Below are 23,164 nucleotides of genomic sequence, written 5' to 3' on the forward strand. Positions count from 1 at the left end.
TTGCACCACTGGGTGGGACTGAAATGAGAAGGGGGACGAGTTGCGCCGCCATGGCCCATCGGCGAAGCGGACCTGACTTTGCGCTGCGCTTCCGCTGCACCGGCGGCAGAATCGAAAATAAAGCCCCCAGTGTTCAGTGACTTTGTCATATTTTAAGTATTTTCTATCATTTCTATGATCACTGTATTTCAAAATATTCAGATTTATTATAGTTACTGTAATGCAGTGGTTATTTATTTCAAACCATATCAAAAAGTAACATGCTTTACATGAGTCAGTATAATATTATGAGGAATATTTGACTTTTATGCAAAAGTATCCTGCTGGCTTTTCAGACTGTGTGTCATGTCCAAATAAGAGTGAAGACTTGAACACTGTCAGTGGGACATTCACAACACCCATATCAGGGCTGCCTCACCCAGTGCAGTGGTAATGTGTGGTGCAAGCAGGAGACTTCATCATCACCCAAGTCAAAACAATGCAGCAGTGTTATTAGTCGATTGTGCCAGTTCACAGAGTCAGACTGGAGGACGAAGAGTTTGTACTGTCTGTAGTGAAATCAAACTGTACTGTGAGTATGGAGGCTCAGGGGAGAGCCGAGCACAGAGCTACAAATCTCAGCTGCCACACTCAAGCCTGGAGGCCGACAATGTAGTAACCAAGGCTGTACCTGCTAAGACACATACCAACACACTTACATGCTCAAAGGTGACAGACCACCTCGCCATCGGCACAGATCTGTGTATGTGTGGACATGTATTCGTTACGTTTTGAGGACATACATCTAGGGCTGGGTGATATGGCTGAAAACTGTATCACAATATAAGTGTTTTATATCGATCGATAGTGATTATTATTGATATTTTTTATTACCTATTTAAAATAAGGATCAGGAGAAAAATACATTAAATTCAAACAACTTTATTTTAAGTCTAACCTTCCTCTGATTATAATCCCCTCAGCTATCAAGGCAGAAAGGAAAGGAAATGTCAACATAACCATGAAAAAACACTCAAATAATAAATGTAAAAAAAAAAGTGTAAAAATAGACAGAGAGAAACCTGAGAACTTTTTTCTGCAGGTTTAGTGCCAGGACGTTCACAAGCTGATTCACCTTCTGGTGAATAAAATGTTTTCAAATATGTGCAGTGTTTTGTAAACATAGCTGAAACTGAGGTAGAGTTGATGTCTGTGACATACAAACAAACAAACAAACAAACATGATAGACAGCACAGTAAGATTGATTGAATTATAAAACCAGCCTAGACATATGAACAACTTTAGTCACTCTTCTTACTCTAAACATACATGAACTATTCAATTATATTTTTATTGCAAGTGTGTTAAAAAAAAAAAAAATCATGTAAGAGATGTTTGTAACCTGGCTTGCAGATGTTGTTGGACACTGGCGAATGCGGCTGCGCTCCAAAGAGTGAGCACGGCTAAGGTGGTTAAACAAGTTTGTGGTATTATCAGTCTTGGTGGGGACAACAGTCTTACATAAGTTACAGACCACATTGGTCTGACTACGGTCCGACTTATAAAATCCAAAAAACTCCATACCGGCAAGCTGACTTTCCCTGTTTTATCAACAATTTCTTCGCTTGCTGCAGCGCTCACTTTCTATTTCTCATCTCACCCCTCGCGAAGCATCAAACACGAGACAACGACATGGCGCAACCGAACTTGATACTGTTACATGATTGGCATGTTAGCATGTCACTCCCACTGATCAGTGATCACTCCCTACGTTGCTCGGTTACCTGAGAGCGAGTGTCTTTGTTCATGTAACCAACCTTGCTTTGCAATTGTTTCTTCCGACGAAGAAAAAAAAAAATCGAATGTTTTATCAAACGCATTTTTTATGGATATTGATTACGTGTCTATTGCGTGACATATCATTATTGTTTTATCGCCCAGCCCTACGTACATCTACTGACGCAGTCACATTGTGGGGACTCACCTTCCTTATGGGGACAAAATGCAACTCCCCATAATGTAAATCATTAAATTTTAGGGTGAAGACTTGGGTTAAGGTCAGGGTAAGATTTGGTTTAAGTTAAGGGCAAGGGTTAGACAAGTAGTGGTTATGGTTATGGTAATGTCCTCAAAAGTGTGTGTGCGGGTGTGTGTGTGTGTGTACACGCCTCAGTGTATGGATGTGTTCGTGTGTGTCACCCAAGTTAGAATAAAAAGTCACAATTACAGCCCAACTCAAAAACATGTACAACACCACACACTCTTGCTCCCTGTCTCTCTCTCTCTCTCTCTCTCTCTCACACACACACACACACACACACACACACACACACACACACACACACACACACACACACACATTGACTTTCGGGGAATTACAAAGACTTTCTCTAACCCTAACTTGCCTAACCCCAAGTCTAACCTTGACCACTGACCCAAAAATCTGCTTTTTCCCAAATGGAGACATGACTTTTGTCCCCAGTTGGACAAGCTATCCCCAGTTAAACGGTCATTAGTCTGAAATGTGTCCCTGAAAGTAGCAGGAACACACACACAAACACACTCATTAAAATGTAAGCGTCACATTTTGTGCTGCAATTTACTGCTTGACAGCTATCAGTGATATTTTGTCCAGATGACTCCATGATTAGAGCTTTTCTTCTCTTTGTTACTCCCTCAAACACACTAAACAACAAGACAATAAACAAATAGAAAATACAGACTTACCTTTTGTACCATCATTGAAAGAAAAGGATCAGACATGACAGGAAAACAGCAAATTAATACACCATGTTAGCTTACAAATTGACTTCCTGATGCTGTTTGTCTCTCACACGCGCGCGCACACACACACACACACACACACACACAAAACACGTTAGTGTGCAAGCAATTGCTAACAAAATCACTGCATGGCTGCTAAGAAGTACTAAAATTATATCTTCCATCAAATCACCATGTTAAGTATGTTAGGGAAGTTAACACACAGAACACAAACACACAGAAAACACCAGTGTTTCATGAGGGTTGCAATTAAATGTGTTAGTATGTTATTACCTCCGCAGTTCAGTTTGTTTGTCTGTCAGCAGGATTACAGAAAAACTACTGGCCCACTTTTCATGAAGAGTGTAGCCTGGACCAAGAAAGAACCTGTCAAATTTTGGAGCAGATCCAAATCACTCACAATTATATTTTACTTTCATTCACATTGCGAGATATTGTATTTGGCCTTGGTGGAATAAACTGCATACATCTTAAAATCCAGTCAATGGTACTTAAGTTCAATAGTGACAAAGCATAGCCAGTTGTAGAATTATGATGACTCCACATCACAACACTGAAATGTAGTGGCATAAACTTGCAGTTGTGGAGCATTCAGGGACAGTGGTTTCATGGGAGAACCTGTACAACTGTAACATCACCACAATTGTAACAAAGTTTCTTTGTTCCAACCCAAATGTAACAAACCCAAATGTGAAATGTCTGCAACAACCTCCTTTAGCAATCATCAGGAAAAATGTTCAAACTTGACGCTTCACAAGAAAGAGCAATAATATTGATTGTGAAGTTTGTGCTTTTGGACTGAAACACGTGTCACTCTGATCCTCTGTCTCTTAATTTCAAGTTAACAGGAGTGTCACTTATCGAGCGTCATCACAGCAAATGCGAAGAAACGAAATAGAAAAGTGTCGGGTCGTCACAGAAGAGTGGACTAATTGGCCTTGGCAGAGGTCTGCGCTCCACTTCTCGTTAGTAATCAGATCACCCCCCGCTGTATTTAACCAGAGTTTTCTTTTCCTCTGCTGAAAATTACAACAGTCAAGGGAAAAATATGCCCCCCCCCCCCCCCCACACACACACACACACACACAGCACATATGTACCAACACCTTCACAGAATGTTAACTTTTAGTTTGACCTTCGCTGCAAAAGTATGAAACTAGGCCAGCTTTAAAATCTGACTCAGGAATACCACAGTCTGGAGATTGTGACCCTTTCTCACTCCCTTGCTGAGTGCCCTTGTTAAAGCAGGATGGGGGAAGCAAGTGTAAGAATGTGAATAAGACACACGCATGCACATACACAAACACTCATTCACAAATAGAGCAGCCAGTGCATCTACTGAATTTGAAGTCTAAGGCACAAATATTGATTTCAGCAATGTATTTCAGTGCCGAGCTGTCCATTTCAAGACCTGTACATGGAGACACTGCTGGATAAGTAAGCTGAAAAATTATCCTCATCAGTAACACATCCAGCAAAGCCATCTCCACTGCAAACCTTCTTCATGTTCTTCTTCTTCCTATCACAGTGAATAAATGAGGCATTCAACCCATAATTGCCATAGTTGTACAAAATCATCACTTGCCAACAAATTTAATGGTTGATTAGTTGGTGACGTCATCTGGCAGCGACTATGATGTGAGTTGACGCTTGATGACGATGGAGTGATGGAAACACCTTCACAACCAAAAACCTCCAAAGTGTTGGAGTGTTTCACTCTTATCTCCACCAAAAAGGTTGTGAGTACAACATTTGCAAAGCTAACCTTGCCTGGCATGGAAGCACATTAGTTATGCTGGAGGACCTGGAGACGAGGCACATTGGCATTCTGGATGATGAAGGCTTACCTCCATACGTTAGTCAGCTAGTTAGCTAGCTAGCTAGCTTAATGTTAAAAGCCGTACATCACCTTATGAGCTGCAATGTTTTCATTTGAAATGCTATTTTCTCTTGATCAATGAATTGATGGCATTTAGAGTACCAAAAAAATATTATTCACTACAATCCTGTTCATATTCTTAATGTCTTCAGTTCAAGTAACAAAGCCCTGTAGCAGCTGTGCTAATTATGACAGCATGACCATAATTGTTCCCTAACCTTAGCTCATGTTTATTACTGCATGACGACGAGGGTGCCTAACCTTAATGAGGCAGTCATCTGAACCCCAATCATGATCTTTTCCTAAACCCAGCGAGTTGTTTTTGTGCCTACACCAAACCAAAGGTTAACCATAGCGCTGTTATCATAAAACACTATTACAAACATAAACTTTAAAGGGACAAATATGATATCTTGTTTAGTTTGGAGGACCAACTGTAAATAGAGCAACTTAAAAAATACAATTAGAGCATGATTCAACCTGATCATGTACAATGCAACCCTTAGATCCCTTTACATTGACCCCTTGCATTGACCACAAATCCAGCTGTAGCCAATGCCACATATCACATTGGCTGGGCTGGAACAGGTAGATATAACGCTGTTCATGTGGCAGGTAGTCATTACCCCTCTGTTTTTTTAGTTTATCATCATTATTCTGCCATAGAGCAGCCATGGAATACATGACTGTGGTCCGAACTTTCAGCTGGACGGCTAACAGCCTCACAAAACTCATCTCCCTGGGGATCCTACAGTCTTCCTGGCAAAGTAAAGCAGTTCCTGTATCCCAGGAAGTGAATCTAAAGCTCGGCAGACAGAATTTCAGGTCTGGCAAACAGAATGCTGAGTGCCATATGGACACACACACACACACACACACACACACACACACACACACACACACACACACACACACACACACACAGGCACCCTTAATGATAAAAAAAAGTATAAAACAGTGCATTCACTGGAGGAGAGCTGCAGAAACTCTCACCCACTCACTTCTTTTTGAGAAGCCAGGCAGAGAAAGTCAGAGTGGGTTGATATTGGCTGTTTCCATCTAAATGTCAGAGCTCTCACCATGAAAAGTTGCAGTAATAAAAGTGAGAAGACATACAAGTAAGAGGTCATGAACATTTTCATTTGCGCTTGTATTTGTGTGTGTGTGTGTGTGTGTGTGTGTGTGTGTGTGTGTGTGTACCATGGTGGATTAATATCACTATGAATGCAAGTAGTTTACAGTCTTGCTGATTACTTAAAATGCAATCAACTGAAGATCATTACACAGAGCACTTAAAGTACATTAAATGTCAGCCTAATTACATTATAATGTATATGATATATAATAACTGTGTACGTGTGTATGTGTGCCCTTCATTACTAATACTGAAATTAAAGCTCAATCAATATTGGACCAATACATCTTCTTGTAAGAGTCAAAGATATACACGTACTGGCCGATGTTTACTATTAACATAACAACAAAACATTAACAATTTGGCAAGGATGCCTCAAATTTTACAGTTTAACAATTAACTTTAAGATCAAAGTCGACACTCACAATGAAAAAAAGGGTCAAAGATAATTGTGAACAGTAAAGTTTACTGGAAATTAATAGAGAATTAATTAAGAAAATAAACAACAGTGGTTATCAACTTTCTTTATTAACCCAGATTTTCCTTCCCATCAAAAGGGGCGTTTGTTCATCATCTGACTCTTTTTCTGCACAAAATGGATCAACTTCCTGCTGCCTGCTTCAGTCCAGAGGAACAGTTAACACAAAGTTAATTTATGTATTTTACCACTCAATGGCCATTTCTAACATGTCAACAGCACATATCTTGAGCTCTTAAACTTTGAATCTGATCCCGGATATTTAAACATTATACTACTGACCCATAACAAGGGATATGTGGAAATCACTTTGGTTTTTGGCAAGTTAAAGTGGAATGCATAATACTGATTCAATATTATGATAAATAATAAGCAATCAGGCCAGGTTAAAAGAGTGCCACCTTTGCGACATTGCAAACTCTGACTTTAGGCTCAGCATACCTTAATCTCACTTTGTAGTACAAAGTGCAGAGTCAGCAAAAAGTCAGAACCTGAAATAATTAAACGTGCTCTAACTATGAAAGTTTTGTGTCCATGCAGGACTCACAGTAAAAGTGTACACAGGACAGGAGGAATGATTACTGAGACTCGTCCAATATACATATAGGCACATTATAATAGACAAAAACATTTTGCTTTTCCTACAACATATCCTGGTCACATTATGCAGAAATCAGCTCATAACATCTGCTTGCACATATTCAGTATATGAGTCAGATCTTCTGATGTTCAAATGAAAAGTTCTAGTTAAACAGTTCCCACAGTGGCGCCTGTTAAAATGGCCATTCAAAGTGAAGCCATGTCTGCCAGTATTGGCAGGGATGGACCAGTTTTATCTGTCAGTTCCAGATAAAAGAAGCCCACAGTATTGATCAGCAGCATCCCAGCTCACCTTATTATCGCACTCAAAATCCATGAGAAAGTCACTGGGAACGTGCCAAAGACTGATGCTTTCAAGGTTAGAATTATACACACACGCGCGCACACGCACACACACACACACACACACATGCACGCACGCACGCACGCACACACACACTCACACACACACACACACACACACACACACACACACACACACACACACACACAAACCAAAGGCAGACAGATAGAAGAGGGGAGGTTTAAAGAAACGGGCCTTCTTCCATGTGTTCTGCTGGGTGTGTGGCTCATTAAAATGTGATTGAAGCTGCAGCTCAGAGGCTGACTCAGCTGAGTTTAATTAAAGCCGTCACACAATTCTTGTGTCATCCTCCAACATGCATATGCATAAATGTATTCATTTCCACACCCACACCCATCTCTCTCTGTCTGTCTGTCTCTCTCTCTCATCAATTGATGTGTGACATCCTCATAATCAATCTCCCTTTATTCATCCCGCAGACACAACTGGCCATTTGGCTTCACTATTCTTCCCATGTCTTTCCCCTGCCCACTGCTTGATCGCTGGGTCTGCCGTTGTCAATGCACACAGCGTGCCATTATCACCACGACCGTGCAGGGATGGCAGGTGTGGGAGGGGGAGAGTGGCAGGTGTGGGAGGGGGAGAGTGGAGAGAATGAGGGAGCGGAGTTATTAAGTGGGAAGGTTTCCAGTCATCAGATAGCGCGACCTGCGTCACGGCTATCACTGAAGACAAACCTCAAAACTAAAGAACAAAGAGCGGTTCATCTTCTCCGTCTACCACCTCAGTCCAGGCACTGCTCTAACACACACACACACTGAGGCTGGTGAACTCATGCAAGCCTAATGAGATGAGATCACTCAGGTGAATTCTGTCTCTATGGATTTTGATGTGTAAGATAATTAAACTTAAAGGTGTAAAGCAAAAATGGACATTTTAACACAGCAGGAGGCTGTGCCTGCTGTACATAACAAGTAATACCGTTATACATGTTTGATTTTGTCGTTCTTCTGTAGCTGCAACCCCCTTGTGCAAACACAGTCGTGTTAGTGAAATTAGACTTTTTTTCTGCCTCATCTTTCTGCATCTTTCTGCTGAAGCATTACCTGTGAACATAACGTGAATATGTGCTTTTAATTCAATTTTGTTTTGGAAGACTGTGCATGAAGAACTCTGTGGGGATAAAACAGCATTTTGTTTTATTAATCAAATAAAACAAATTACTGTGTAGAAACTACAGAATCAAGTATTTATACCCTTAATAAAGCACTGAAAGATTGGATGGTGAATCCTCTCGATGAGAGACAAACCTTTTTGTGAAGTTTTAATCAGCACAAACCAAAAATTGTGTGCGTGTGTGTGTGTGTGTGTGTGGTGTGTGTGTCTTTGGGAGTGTTGTTTTGCTCTCATAACATTACTGGGCGTCTTCATTCATTTAAATTCAAATGACGTGCCGGCACCCTCCATGCACCTTGGTAGCACAGAGTCCCATGATGACCCATTAAAAACTCAAACACATACAGCACATTACAGGGCGCAACTTGTTTGTGTAGTTACACAGAGTTGTGAAATTGCTTCTCTTATGACTGTAATTACCGTATTCATAGACCAATCAGCATCCCAGTGTTGAATTACTTTACTTCAAGTCTTTATGACTTAATGACTGTATCATTTGTGGTGTATTAACATGAAAAAATATTGCTTTGTGATAGGAAACCGACACAATTGTGGTGTAGATTTAATGGTTTCACAGGAAAAGGACTGTGAAAGTCAACATCCTGGTCTGAATCTAGCTGCTCTGACCAGAAGAAAAACTTTGAAAAGTAAACTGCTTCTGTAGCAGAGTTTATTTTTGTCTAATTGCTAGCTTTGATATTTCATTTTGAAAGCGGTATCAGCCTTTGCTAAATGGTGCTTCATGCGTAAACAGTGACACAAATCCTTGCAGGAGCATCTGAAAAGACTGCTTATAATTATACAATTCAATCTTTTACTAAACCCTACTGTCGGGTTTATGATTTTGTGTGTCATTTACCTGCAAACAAATTGCTTTCATTTTGTTGGATTATGACTAACACTTTATCAGATTCCACATCCCCAAGATCTGTGTATGTTTGCTTTGCAGATTGTGTTTAAAAAAGCCTGAAGCAAAATGGAAAGTCAGAGATACAGGCTGAGTATTAATGCTGGATGGTGAAGCAGCTGAGGCTGGTGACTTACAGTTGGTGTGTTTAAGTATTCAGTATTAATGATAAAAGAACTGCAAATTAGTGGTAAAAACAAAACAAAACAAAACAAAACAAAACAAAAAGCTCAACTGCTGGAGTTAAATGTGGAATAAAGTTGATTTATTAGTACTGCTTTGTACATCATTTATCAAGTATGGTATGCTGTATCACACTTCATACTCGCATAGCCTGATTTTTTCTCCACAGCACTGTCAGCACTGGAGAAAGCAGTGAAGAGGCCTTTGCAAAACAGTATTTTGTATTTGCATGTGGAGAAGCAAGCGCTGCCATTAAATTGGCTATATCCTTCAAAAGAAATGATACAGTGAACAGCTGCTAGCTTGTGGATAGCGATTTTGAAAACAGTAACACTCAGGTAGTGGAATGACCTGCCATTGGCCACCTGAAGTATTTGGCCAATGAGTCAGACTACTTTATACTCTGTTCCATTTTGTGCAGCCAGGTGCGCAGTCCTCTGCATTTACACGAGAAAGACTACTGAAAATTAAAAATCATCAAATGACTTTTAAATTAGAGTTTCTCCTTCAAACCTGTATCTATGTGTTCAAAATGAAAAAAGGTTGAAATAGGATACAGGGGATAAAAACACCATCTGGCTTAAATGTGGTTACTCGTGTCTCTCTGGGTTTGAAAGTCAGCCTGAAACAGGACATCCAGCCAGCTGTTACTCTGACAACGGTACAGCAGCTGACTGGAGCGTCGTTGTGCACTGCCAGCAAAAATGGGAGTAAAGCTGGTCATGATGGGCTAAAATCAACTCCTCCAGTATCTCCCAGATCAGTGCAGTCCATCTGAGGAGTTAAAGTTGAACACAGTGTCCAGTTCTGTTTTTGTCCACTTAACTTTTCATTTCTGACCCTCAGCACAGGGCAGAAATTACTCACTCACCCCACTCTGACTGCAGAAACACACCAACACAGAGACCAGCAATCAACTGGATTCTTCTCTGTAAAGAGTGGACAAAGGCAACACGGTGCTGAAATGTGATGCCTGCATTACAACTGGAGGACTCTGCACAGTTTTATATAAATCAGATCATTTTTATCGCATTTTACTTTTTGTCATGCTGTAAAGCAGTGGATGGCTAAGTAGGTCAGTTGTTCAGTATCATATTTAACTCTTCCTCTCGTGTTGTCATCAGGTCACAATTTGTCAAATACTTTGGATTACTACAAAACATTTACAAATCAATGACATTCCCATCAGCTATGGCTACTGTTTAGCGCTTATTAGCTAATGTTAGCATGCTAACATGACATGTTAGCATTTAGCTTAAAGCATTGCTGAGCCTAACCAGGAGATTCTACCAAGCACGGCTATGTCACGTTCCGGCTGCGATGCAGGTTTGTACTGTCCTCCGCATGGTTTTGTGCTCCACCGGATGCGTTGGCTTGCTCATTATTCCCTGAAGTCTGTGTAAGCAGGCTTTGAAGTTAAATGTTTTAGGGTTTTTTAACCTGTTTTAGTTGTGTTTATTGTTGATATACCATTGGAAGTGTGAAATTTGAGCCTGTGTGGGCGCAAGCAGCTAGAACCCAGCGCAGCCATGACTGGCGATATGTGAGGGTCAGTCCAGCCTCACAGAGCTGCTACTGTAGCAGTGCTGATGGGAGACACAGGCAAGAAATATGGAGAGACAGACAGACAAAAGAATGACATGCAACAGCTGGAATCGAACCACGGTTATTCTACTAACAGAATATGGATCTTAGACCTGTAGGCCACGAGAAGGCTAAACATAAGCAGCTCTTCATAGAAGAGGCAGAAGTCACCTGCTACAGTGGCTTCAGTTTCACTTCGTTTACAGTAAGTCCTCGGAGAGAAATGAACACTTTCTAACTACATTACCCAGAGGGCTATTGGTTTAACTGTCCCCATACACATACAGAGAGTCCATGGCTTTACATGCAGTATTCATTCAACCCCTCGGGGCTCTACTGCTTGTTGCCATTACCTCCAATTCCCAAGAGTTGATCTGTCATAAGCAAGAGTGCAGCAGGGAGTTACTTAGCTGCAGAGAACTACAAAATGATGCAGTAAAGAATATGGAAAGGCACTAAAAGCTACAAGGAACTGATCTGCCACATCTTTGTGTCAATCTCTCCCTCCCCTCCCGTTCTTTTCTCTCTCTCTCTCTCTCTCTCTCTCTCTCTCTCTCTCTCTCTCTCTCCCCCCTCTCTCGCTCCCAAGAGCATCACATGAGTTGCAGTAGCAGAAACCTCGTGAATTATTGAAGCGGACAAGACATCTCTCAAACCCACACACACACTCATACACACAAACAGTAACTGTATCTCTGGCCTCAGGGGGAAAATGAGATAATGACCAATTCAATCTGACATGGTTTTAGAGACCATAAACATCAGAGTGAGAGAAGGAGAGGGAGGGAGGGGAGAGATGCTGACACTGATCGAAAGGAGGACTGGGGAGGTGTGAAAAGGAGAAACAGACTGCCCATGATTTATTTCATAGTGACACTCAGAGTCAGGAGGGCTACTTTCAAATGTGATATGAGCAAGAGTGCCTGCTTGTGAATAAAATCTGCTGTATTTCATAATTGATTAGGCTTCCCCAAAACACAATACCAAGCCAAACAATTTATTCAAAAGAGCAATGTGTAATCTGAATGCTGTTTGTATGATCATCTGCATCAGCTATCACGATGGGCAAAGCAATGATTGTGTCCATCATCTCAGTAACAACGGCTGTGATTGCAGGGAACAGCAGAGGCAGATGCTATTATCAATCAAATCATGAAGTTGCTTTATAAATCACAGGATATAAGCTCATTACATGATCATGAAAAGTGGAAAATGCTGGTCCAGTGTGGCAGCAGCAGCATATTGTGAGATACAAAAGATGATTATTATGACGGAAAAACAAAATGAACAACACTATCAATATCTAACAACATCTGTCTCTGCTCCATGTTCACATGCCCACTGATGCAACTGGACCTATTATTTATTAAAATTCAACCAAGAGTGTAAGAATGAGTATGTAGCCATGACTGGCAATGTCTGTCTATCTGTCTGTCCACCACTTTGGTCCAGACTGAAATATTTCAACTTCAATTGAAACCTAGAGGATAAATTCTAATGTCTTTGGTGATCCCTTGACTTTTCATCGAGCGCCACCAGCAGGCTGATATTTGGTTTTTAAATGAAATATCTCTAAATCCATTGGATAGGTTGCCATGAAATTTGATAAAAATATTCATGGCCCCAGACAATGAACTGTAATCGTTTTGATAATGGCATTCCCATAAGCCTCAGCCATGTTAAGCGCTAAATGGCAAATGTTAGGATGCTAACAAAGTTTGTTAACATGGTAAACATTACACCTGCTAAACATCAGCATGTTAGCATTTTTATTGTGAGAATGCTGATGATTTAGCTGAAAGCGCCAAAAAATGAGAACCATGGAAAGAGACAACAAACCAATGCACAAGAAGATGTAACAGAGATAAAGAATACAGTCTGAAGAAGATTCTTCTGCTATGTGCTTCTAAGTCCAGCACCAATAGACAAATCATGTCAAATCATCTATCCAGGGTCGTCGTACAAATGAAAAGATTTAAAGGAAGTTGAATCAAAGAGCTGGGAGCAAGCATGAACCAAAGACCTCATACTCCCAACATAACAATACCATCACTGTGCCAGCAGCGACTTTCTATTTGGCAGAGTAACAAGCAGGCAAATAAGGCTGCTATGGATCATCTCCACTCCTAGATTCAACTTATGAAACAGATTACAAAGACACAAATCAAACACTGGCATGTGGAGAGAAGAAGAGGGAGGCAAACCCCAAGGAAGAAACATCTGATAATACATTAGAAACAGTGGGGGTGACAACTTCACTGCTAACAACAGAAACCAGAAACACTCACACAAACGCATACAAACTACTCTGACGTCCATATTTTTACTCTGATATGCAGACATTATGATCAAAACAAGCTGTGCATGTTTTATGCATGAAACTATACACAACTTTGTTCATATGAAGGTTTTCATGCACACACACACACACACGCACACACACACACACACACACATAGAGAGAGAGAGAGAGAGAGAGAGAGAGAGAGAGAGAGAGCGAGAGAGAGAGAGAGAGAGAGAGAGAGAGAGAGAGAGAGAGAGAGATACCCTCCCCTTCAATCAAAACCAGCTGTGAAAATCATACAATATTATAGACATATGTTGACAGAAAGCTGGCTGTCTGTCATTAGTATAATGTTCATTTTCTGATGACAGCAGACACCCATGAAAATGAAATATGGTGCAAACAGAGTGAGGACAGCTTGAAGCCAAATGGATCACTACTGCATGCAGGGTTATGGCATATCAACAATGGATATTAAATTTACAACAAATTTGTGTTCATGCTGAAATGATTAGCTAAATAATCAACAATTTTCATCACTAAACGGAAATGCCACTTTCCACAGTTTCTCATCACTGTAAACTGAATTTGACCTGAAACTTTTTGGTGTGAGACTTTCTAGTCTCACACCAAACAATTGCAGCCCCATTATACTTATGCTGAATATAGAGTGCATTGATATCAAATCCATAGCAAAATATCTCAACAGAACAAAGAATACTGTTGGTATTATTTTCACGCTGTAGTTTAGCATGTTAGCATGCTAAATGCTCATGCTAATCAGCACTAAACACCAAGCATAGCTGAGGCTGATGGGAGTGTCTTCTTTGGTCATAAATCAAAGCATTGAATAAAATACACCCACAGAATGTGATAAAGGTATAACATAAATATGACTCAGTACGTATAGGTGATCCAGAGCAATCCCTCTGATAAGAAAAGAGATGAGAATAAAATTAAGATAAGGATAAGCAGAGAGTGTTGTCATTTGGCACATGTGTTAAAAAAAATCTGCTTTCTAACAGAATATTGCTCAAAGTAAGAACTAGTGCTAGAGTAGATCAGCTTAGTTTTTTTTTTTCAATGGTCCAAGGGTGGTTTCTCTGTCTTGGTAAATCTTTAGACAAAAGTAGCAAATCAGACAGAGTCTTTCCAAAAGAATCAACAGCTTAGCAGGAGAGCTTCATATCAGCGCCAGATAGACTGACAGAAAGACAGCCCCCACAGAGAGAGAGAGAGAGAGAGAGAGAGAGAGAGAGAGAGAGGTGTGGAGGGGCTGCCATGACAAAGCTGACTGAAGTACACACACACACGTTGTATTGATTATAGATTCAACATTTCTCCCGTCCTTCCATCCTCCGTCTGTCCGTCTGTTCTGCCCACATTGTTGATGGGCCTCACATTAAAGCTCTTCCTCTCCCTTTCGTCTGTTACCATCTCTCTTTTTTCCCATTTCTCCTTCTTATCATGAGCCAGAATTACACTGGCAATCTGTTAGCTCTCCTGCTTTGTCTTTTTCTCTCTGATCTACCCTCCAACACACACACACACACACACACACACACACACACACACACACACACACACACACACACACACACACACACAGAAAACCTATTTATCCTGGTCATAGGGGACAGTGACCTTTGTCTAGCCTGTGACCGAATTGTCCTCCAGTGTGTTTGTGTGGGTGGGTGTGTGTGTGCCTGCATACGTGTGTGTGTCTTCCCGTCTTTTCACACTCTTATTGATTATATCAAGCTCCAATCAGGGTAACCAGGCCCTTTAAATTTACTGATCGATCTGTACAAGAGCCTCAGGGTGGATGGGAAGCTCTGTGTGTGTGTGTGTGTGTGTGTGTGTGTGTGTGTGTGTTTGCATGTGTTAGCATTCATGCACAAGTACAAACAGCGCTTATGGAGATACAGGAAAATTTTCCACCAATCAGTTTAAAAAGGTAAGACACGACAGAAAAGCAAAGACACTTGCAGCTTGAGCTGTGCAATACTTGTCCCTCTCCACTCACACAACCACAACCCTTCAATGCAGAGATTAAAATCAGCATTTCCTCATTTGAAATCAATAGCTCAGAGTGAGAAATATATACGCAGGAGGACAGCATGGAAAAAGAAAAGAGATGAAAAGAGCAGAAAGTGTGAGAGAGAGGAGGTTTATTTTGAAGGGCACTTTTTCATCAGGAATTAGTCGAGTATAAAACGAGAGAGGGAAGAGACTGGTGGTGATAAACAGTGTGAAGAGCAGGTACAGAGGCAGCTTAAGAGGAGAAAGAGAAATGGAGGACAGAGCAGGGGAGCGATAAGAAAGACTGACAGGTGTTCAGCCAAGTCTTCGCTTAATTGACGGAAATACTGTATGTCTGCTGGGGAGTATGCACTCAGAGAGTTTGTGTGTATGGGTGAAGAGAAAGTGAAGGTGACTCCAGGGTTCGTCTTGTCTAAGCTGCTTCTCTGAACCGCGCCCTGCCCCTCCCCCTCAGCTGTACAACCCACCAATCAGGATACACACCGCGGAGCAAACACAGATGTAACAAAAGACGACCATTTCATTTGGATGCAGTGAGAAGCTCCCAGGTGGGAATGTGTTCCCGGTGAGGCAGAGCGAGGCTGAAGAAGAACGTGAAAGCTCAGTGAAACCCTTTTCTCCACAAAAGCAAACGGGGATAACATGTGATCGAAGCCACCACACTGACCTGCTTTGACATGAAAATAAGTGTCACTGCTTCCTTTGCAGAAAAAAAAACACATGATGAGTCAAAAATTGCTGCACACACATGCACAGCAGTCCTTTTGTTTTGATAAAGAGCAACAGCTGGGTTCTGTGACTGGCAGCCTTGAAGAGACTGTCATGTTGGTAGAGAGAATACTAATGATAAAAGATGACAACATTAATTCTCACCATGAGAGTGAGCTGCAATGGGTCGCACACTCACACTCACAAGGCAACCACATAAAGATGCACGCGGTGGTTTGTGACATGCCGAGATTTTCAACCTGCCACCAGATCCACCAGCTAATAAATACACAGTCTGGAGACGGCATGCATGTACACAAATACATGAGGGAAAATATGCCACATACATCCGATCACAAATACAATTTAGTGCATATCTGTACACCTGACAGCATGCAAACAGGGTGGGAGACAGGATTTCACTAGGAACAGAGAGAAAAGGAAGGGAAGGAAGATGGGGACAAGGAAAGCCTCTTTTAGGAGAAACAAACAACAGGCTCAGGAGAGTGAAAACAACTTTTCTTCCCCTTGAGGATAAAAGTTGAGGCTGTCTGAATGGCGATGACAGCTTTTCTGTCACTGTTTGCAGAGACTCTGACAGGAGACACAGGAGGAGAGGAGAGGAGAGGAGAGGAGAGGAGAGGAGAGGAGTCAAAATGAGATGATAAGAGACCAAGAGAGACAAGATTATACAACACAAGACAAACTGAGACAGCAGCTGGATATTATTTGATAATTTTAGATACATATATCGATATGATTACAAGTTCAGTCCTAATATGAAAACAATACATTTCTACAAAATCCTTTTTGGCAAAATTAAGATTTACTGAATCAGTCCATGAATCTGATCTGAGGCATTCAATGTCAACTTTCAGTACTTTCAGGACAACAGACACATATGCTCAGCCCAAGACCAGGCGAGATGAGATGAGTCGAGTAAGTGCGTGAATCAAGGTCTACATACCCAGTCATTATGGTCAGTTTTCTACAAATATTCTCAACATGGATCAATCTAATGCTGAAGTTGCAAAGTCTTTCCAACACTAACACTTACGGTACCTTTACCGCAGTACAAACCACCCAATAATTTCCTTGCACAACATAAATCCACCAATAATAGACTCACTCAGGCCAGAATAGGAGAACTGGCCTTAACCAGCCAGCTCAGCAATCCACAGACCATAATGTGTATTAGCAGATTTCACTACTGTATAAAAAGCAATTACACCAGGAACTTTTCATACTGTTATTATCCATTGTTAAATAATATATCAATCTTATGACTTTGCCTTCCAATAAACTCTACACTGCTTAAAATAGTTTTGCACAAAATTACCATGAAGCATTTCCTCTCTTCGCTGCAGAAACCACATGTGATTGAGGTGGTTTCCACACCTAAGGTGAACGAGGTAAAGTAATTAGGCATGCTGTTTTGGGATCGTGAAGGACTATAATTATCAGCTGAAATAGTGTCTATGACTCAAAGAGCACTTCCTCAGATTCACTCAACTTACAAATATATCGACTGTTACTCTGTCTGAGGACCGCTATAGTGAACAAACGTCTGCCACCCATGGAACTAATGCATTGGCTGCACCATAAAGAGGCAGTGTGGAATCACTGTTACACATATACACAGATTTGGATTGGGTAGTCTACCATTGTTCCACATGGACTCCTCATTTTCTCTTTTGTCCTGACCAGAATACTTTGATGTAGCCAACGACACCAGACAGTTGCAGGCTTACACAAAAGTTGACCCTGCCTGAAACAGAAACAAAGTCGAGCTCAGTGCTGCATACAAATGCGTGTATATTCACTGCAGCTATACTTTATTTGCATAAAAGCTCATGAAAATTAATGCGGTGACTGTAACCTAAGGAAAATGGAAATAATGTTGGTATAAATTAGAACAAATGATTTGACAAAAGAGCAACAAAGGTGATTAAGCAAATTTAAGGATTACGAAACTATTTAATTGCTCAAAAACATTTAGATATCCTGCAACAAGCTGAGCAAGCTCCAAACCATACATATGGCACACTAAAAACAGGCACTGCAGTAGAAAAATATAACCATGCTTCAGACCAGATCTACAGTTAGACAATGGTGGCGGGTGTGTGAAGAATTATTCTCAGCCTGCAAGCATGTTCACAAACTTCAGTCTGAAGCCAATGCAGTGCATCATTTATTCCACAAATGTGTCCTTTTGTTTCTAAAAACATCTGAAATTCATGTCCGCATCAAGTATATAAGCAAGTAACAAAGACGTCAGCTTTGTTTTGATTGAAGAAAACATGTCTTTGAAGTGACAGAATGTGATGGAAACGAGGGACATTTTTTTCACTGCATATCCACCCTCATTAGAAACAGACTAGAATAAAACGGCCTCCATCCACATTGCACTTATCTTAACACATTACAGTCCTGCTATTAGCAGTGTCACTAGGCAAAATAATGAATCAAATCCATCCGTCCATCATCTATGACCGCTTATCCTTTGGAGGGTGGTGGGGGGCTGCAGCTGATCCCAGCTGACACTGAGCACCTGGAGGAACCCACACAACACAGGGAGAACATGCAAACTCCACACAGAGAGGCACCAGCCGGCCAGTGGGTTCAGACCCAGTACATCCTTGCTGTGAGACGACAGTGCTAACCACTGTGCCGCCCATAAATCAAATCCCATTTTCCTTATGTTTTCAAGATAAGCCACCTGAACTTTGACTGTTAAACTATTACACCAGCTCCCCTGCCAACAAATGGACGCTCATACATTATGCAGGAGGGAGCAAGTGGCTCATCAGGGATGCAGAGTGAAACATGGCAGGCAGAGGAGAACAGCAGAGAGGAAGAGTCATGGGTGAGGGCTGAGGAAGAGGGAGGGGGAGATAGCGAGGGCTATGGCTGAGGAAGCACAGGGTTATTCAGCGCTCCAGAGACAGAGAAAGAAAATGAGGGAAAGAGAGAAGTATGGAGGAAAAATGTGGAGGTCATGTCTCAATGAGAGCTGAGAGGAGGGGGGTGAGACTGACTGAGTGACAGATAACAATCCCTCATGTCTCCCTGTCCTTTTTTCATCCGTCGAGTCCTGAGAATGATTTCCAGGTGAAGCTCATCTCCATTTACGGTGAAACTGTGTTGATTTGATGTCATAATCACCAACCAGATTTTAATCCTTTATTATCCTTCACATCCTGTGCATGTGAAGCACAGCAGCTGTTGTAGCGCTGCCACTTCAAAACCCAAAAAGACAAGGGGGAGGAGATTGGGAAAAAAGGGCAAAACACACAGATTCTGCAAAGGGAGCTTGAGCTAAATATTGTGCTGTAGCTCGCCCGTTTATCCTGTGTCATTTCGAGTCTTACGCTCATTCGCTGGTCTGTAAATGTGGGTTGTTGCATCGTTCCCATTTTGATCCCACAATTTCAGAACTCTGAGGCAGCCTGATTTTGGTCTGCAAAGCTCTAAATAACCATCACTGTGACCGCTTGACTGACAACCTGTGATTTCACCACAAATTTCTCACAACTTTCACGTGGGACAGCCAGAAATCAAAAGGGGCCCATTGAACACATCACGATCACAACTGCAGTACCTTAAGATCAGGCCTTCCTCAATCATCAGATGTAGACAGTTGCAATAATGGTTGTATTGCAGTTTGAGATTCATACAGAACCATATTTTCCTAATCTAAGGTCTTGCTGTCTGTGGTATTAAAGGTTTGGTACCAGAGAGGGGAGGAGTGCAATGACTGAGAAAGAATGGAGGAGGAAAGAGGACAGAAAACAAAAGACAGCCAGTGTTGCAGGAGACAAATTACGACCAGCAGGTTTCCCTCTGTGGAAGGGCAGACAATGCACACACATACACATACAAACACAACTGCAGCTTGTGCGTTTGGTTGGTAGCGTTGCTTGAAATATTAAACATAAATGTCACAGCCTTTCCTCATGTCCACTGCTCCTCATCTCCCCTCCTCTCCCTCGCTCCTCTCCTCTCTGCTCCTGTCCTCCGCCCCCCACACTGACAGTTTCCTGTTAATGAGTTTCATTCGCACAGACCACAGCGAGAAATAAACAGTGTGCTGCACGCTCAAACACACACACACACACACACACACACACACACACACACACACACACACACACACACACACACACACACACACACTGCAGGTAGTAGAGCCCTGGCTGAGTGTATACAGACATGACTAATACTTGCTCACATCACCGCTCCAGTACTGCTTGGGGAAGGCCAGCTCTAATAAGGCCAAAGTTAGCCCACTGTCTTCTGAAATCATACCGTTAAGAGTGCAGGATCATGAAGGAAAGGCAGCAGTTACATTACTGCCACCATCAGCCTGATGACGACTGTGTCACCAGGTGGAGGTCAAGCACTTTCCAACAATGAAAGCAAGCTTTGGAAATGTATGCAATGAAAACATATGGACTCCCAATGCCCACCACAGCACAAGCTGAAGTCATTATCATGTTCATGACATGTTGGATTCAATGTAAAAACAACCTGCCACTTTGACTTCCCCTCAAGTAGCAGGAAGATTAATAATAGCAGACTGTCTGGCAGCATCATGCTCATCCAGCTCTTCATTGAAGCTATATAATGTCTTTATGACTGCACCATTCCATCAAATGGAATTACTTTCGATGTCCTGGGCATCATTTTAGACACGATATGTTTGGCACCTGTAAAAATGGGGACCTCCACAGGAAAATAACATTCTTTGTTTGAACAACGTGGCTGCACAGCTACTAGCTGGTTCTGCACTTTCCTTCTGATTTCACAATAATTAGACCGACATGTCGGTGTCACCGCAGTTAGCACTCGAGAACTGCTTGGACTTCAAAGTGACTTTCAGTCTCTTTTTATGAAGCACCTACTGTACTCACCAGGTCCTTCGAAACCCAGGTTTCAAACCATGACTCAAATCTGAGCCAATCACAGTGGTGAGCACACTGAGTCAGCTGGCATACAGTCAAGAGTTAACATGGCCACTTTGGAAAAACAATACGCCTGATATCCCTGAAGAAACCAGCCTTGATCTGTTTCTGTAATGATTTTCGAGTGATGTATATCTGAACTACAAACAGATCTGAGCGAGCGCCTGTGTGGACTGTATAATCAAAATATTTTTTCAGAGAAAACTTAAAATGTCCTGTGAGGTAAATAGGAAAGGCAGACAGCTGAATGTTATGAAAAACCACTGGACTAATATGTAGCTGCCACTCACTCCTTCTGATTGTGACTAACACAGATGACAAATTATCAATCAGAAAAGACCAACATGCCCAACACTGACAACTGAAAACAGCCAATCCATCAGCCAGATGTATAATAAGGCTTAAAGGTTTTTCCCCCCCCATCAGGTGTGGAAGTGGAATGTTCTCTGTCCATGAGTCTGCTTCCCTTTCAACCAGGGTTTGAACCTGCTGAGTCTCTACAAGGTGGATTATGCCTGCTGGCAAGAGCTCAAGTACTCACTGGGTGTATCAAGGGCGTAGTGCTCTCTCTCTCTCTCTCTCTCTCTCTCTCTCTCTCTCTCTCTCTCTGTCACACACACACGCACACGCACACACACACACACACACACACACACACACACACACAGTCGTGTCAGAGGACATTACTTTGACTTTCATTCATTTCCCTGACACTGACCCTATCCCTAACGATGAGCACTACTTGTCTAACCCTAAACCTAACTTTAAGCTTAACCCAAGTTTTCAGCCTAAAATTTTAGGATTTGCATTATGGGGACTTACGTTTTATTCCCACAATGTGAGCAATACACATCCACACTCACACACAAACACACACAGTAGATGTTGTGTCTTTCGGACCAACTCACATCTCTGAATCTGTTCCAGGATCTGTCCTTGTTGTACTGAGCCACGGTGCTCAGCCATTTGTCGTTACTGTTACCGGAGACCGCAGTTTCTCTGCTCAGCAAGAGAGCCACGACAGGTAGCAGAAAGAAGAACATCTTCTGAAAGCAAAGACAGGGAGAAACAAGCCAACAAAAAGGGGGGGTGTGAGACGGAGAGACAAAACAGATGCAGAGGAGAGGAGGATGCAGCAAAGTGTTTGAAGAGCAGAAGGAAGTGAGCTTGAGCACTTCGCAGAACACACAAGTCTCGTATTGTGACGCATAACGGGTCAGAATGTCACAGCGGAACATTAAAAGCTTCCAGACGGAGCGCAGTTCATGCCTGCTCGGGGCGCGGAGTGCTCGTTTTTATCAAATTGCTGATCCTTCCTCTAATCGGATTAGAAACATTGGAGAGTTGTCACCGCGGCAGATGGGGCACCGCGAAACGATTAGCTCGCGAGCTTCCCCTCCGCCAATTTCAAAAGCAATTAACGGCGTCAACACAACCGCCGCCCCCACGGAGCTTTGTCTTGGCTTTCATCTGCTTTCTCCTCCGTCTCCTCCATCCTCAGCAGCATCACCAAAGTCGACAAATGGGCAACTACATACTTTCATATTCCAGTTTATTTTTCTTTGATAAAAGCCCCGCGAGGCTTCGCTGCTTCACTTACCTGGGAGAGTTTGTTGGTGTCCAATTCCGATTCCCCGGGGAAAATAAGTCCACAGCCCCGGGCACTCCGGTGGCACCCGACTGCTTGTAGGGTTGACGGCAAAAGGGAGCTGCGAGGACGCGCGGACCGGGAGCTTTCTCCTCCTCCTCCTCCTCCTCCTCCTCCTCCAGACACCGCCTCCTCCCTCTCTCTCTCTCTCTCTCTCTCTCTCTCTCTCTCTCTCTCTCTCTCTCTCTCTCTCACCGTGTCATTGGTTTTCAGCGGGGGGATTTTTTTCCATGTTCGCAACAGGGCGCGTGCAGGATTGGGGAGCCGTGTCAAAGCTGTTCTGGGTGTATGAAACACAAATTTCATGTTAGTCACGCGCCTCTGTTGTGGAATGCAAGTATGGTGTCCACCATAATAAACACAATTAAGACGCGCGAGCCATGAAATCAGCGCTGTGGTGGCGCCTGAAACGTCTCCAGGGCGGACGGGCCGAGGGCAGCGCTTTTTAGCAGCATGGACAGAGGCGAGCCACATGACACGCAGGGGTTTGGGGATGCTCTTATCAAA

The 23,164-nt window shown here is 42.3% G+C and overlaps 1 protein-coding gene across 6 annotated transcripts in view; it reads right to left on the reverse strand.

Annotated features, from left to right (window-relative positions):
- Positions 1-22,775, reverse strand: part of spock1 (SPARC (osteonectin), cwcv and kazal like domains proteoglycan 1) — a 105,547-nt gene extending 82,772 nt beyond the window's left edge. The window contains exons 1-2 of one of the 6 annotated variants that reach the window (XM_070962319.1): positions 22,610-22,775; positions 21,918-22,055 (exon numbers count right to left, since the gene is read on the reverse strand). In XM_070962319.1, coding sequence (XP_070818420.1) covers positions 21,918-22,052 — 135 coding nt within the window. In that variant the 5' untranslated portion in view covers positions 22,053-22,055; positions 22,610-22,775. Of the gene's footprint in view, positions 1-21,909; positions 22,056-22,609 lie in introns of all 6 variants that reach the window. The other 5 variants (XM_070962323.1, XM_070962324.1, XM_070962321.1 and 2 more) reach the window with 5 other exon arrangements.
- Between the last annotated feature and the right edge of the window lie 389 nt (positions 22,776-23,164).

Source organism: Chaetodon trifascialis, chromosome 5 (assembly GCF_039877785.1).
Source record: "Chaetodon trifascialis isolate fChaTrf1 chromosome 5, fChaTrf1.hap1, whole genome shotgun sequence".
Classification (NCBI taxonomy): domain Eukaryota; kingdom Metazoa; phylum Chordata; class Actinopteri; order Chaetodontiformes; family Chaetodontidae; genus Chaetodon; species Chaetodon trifascialis.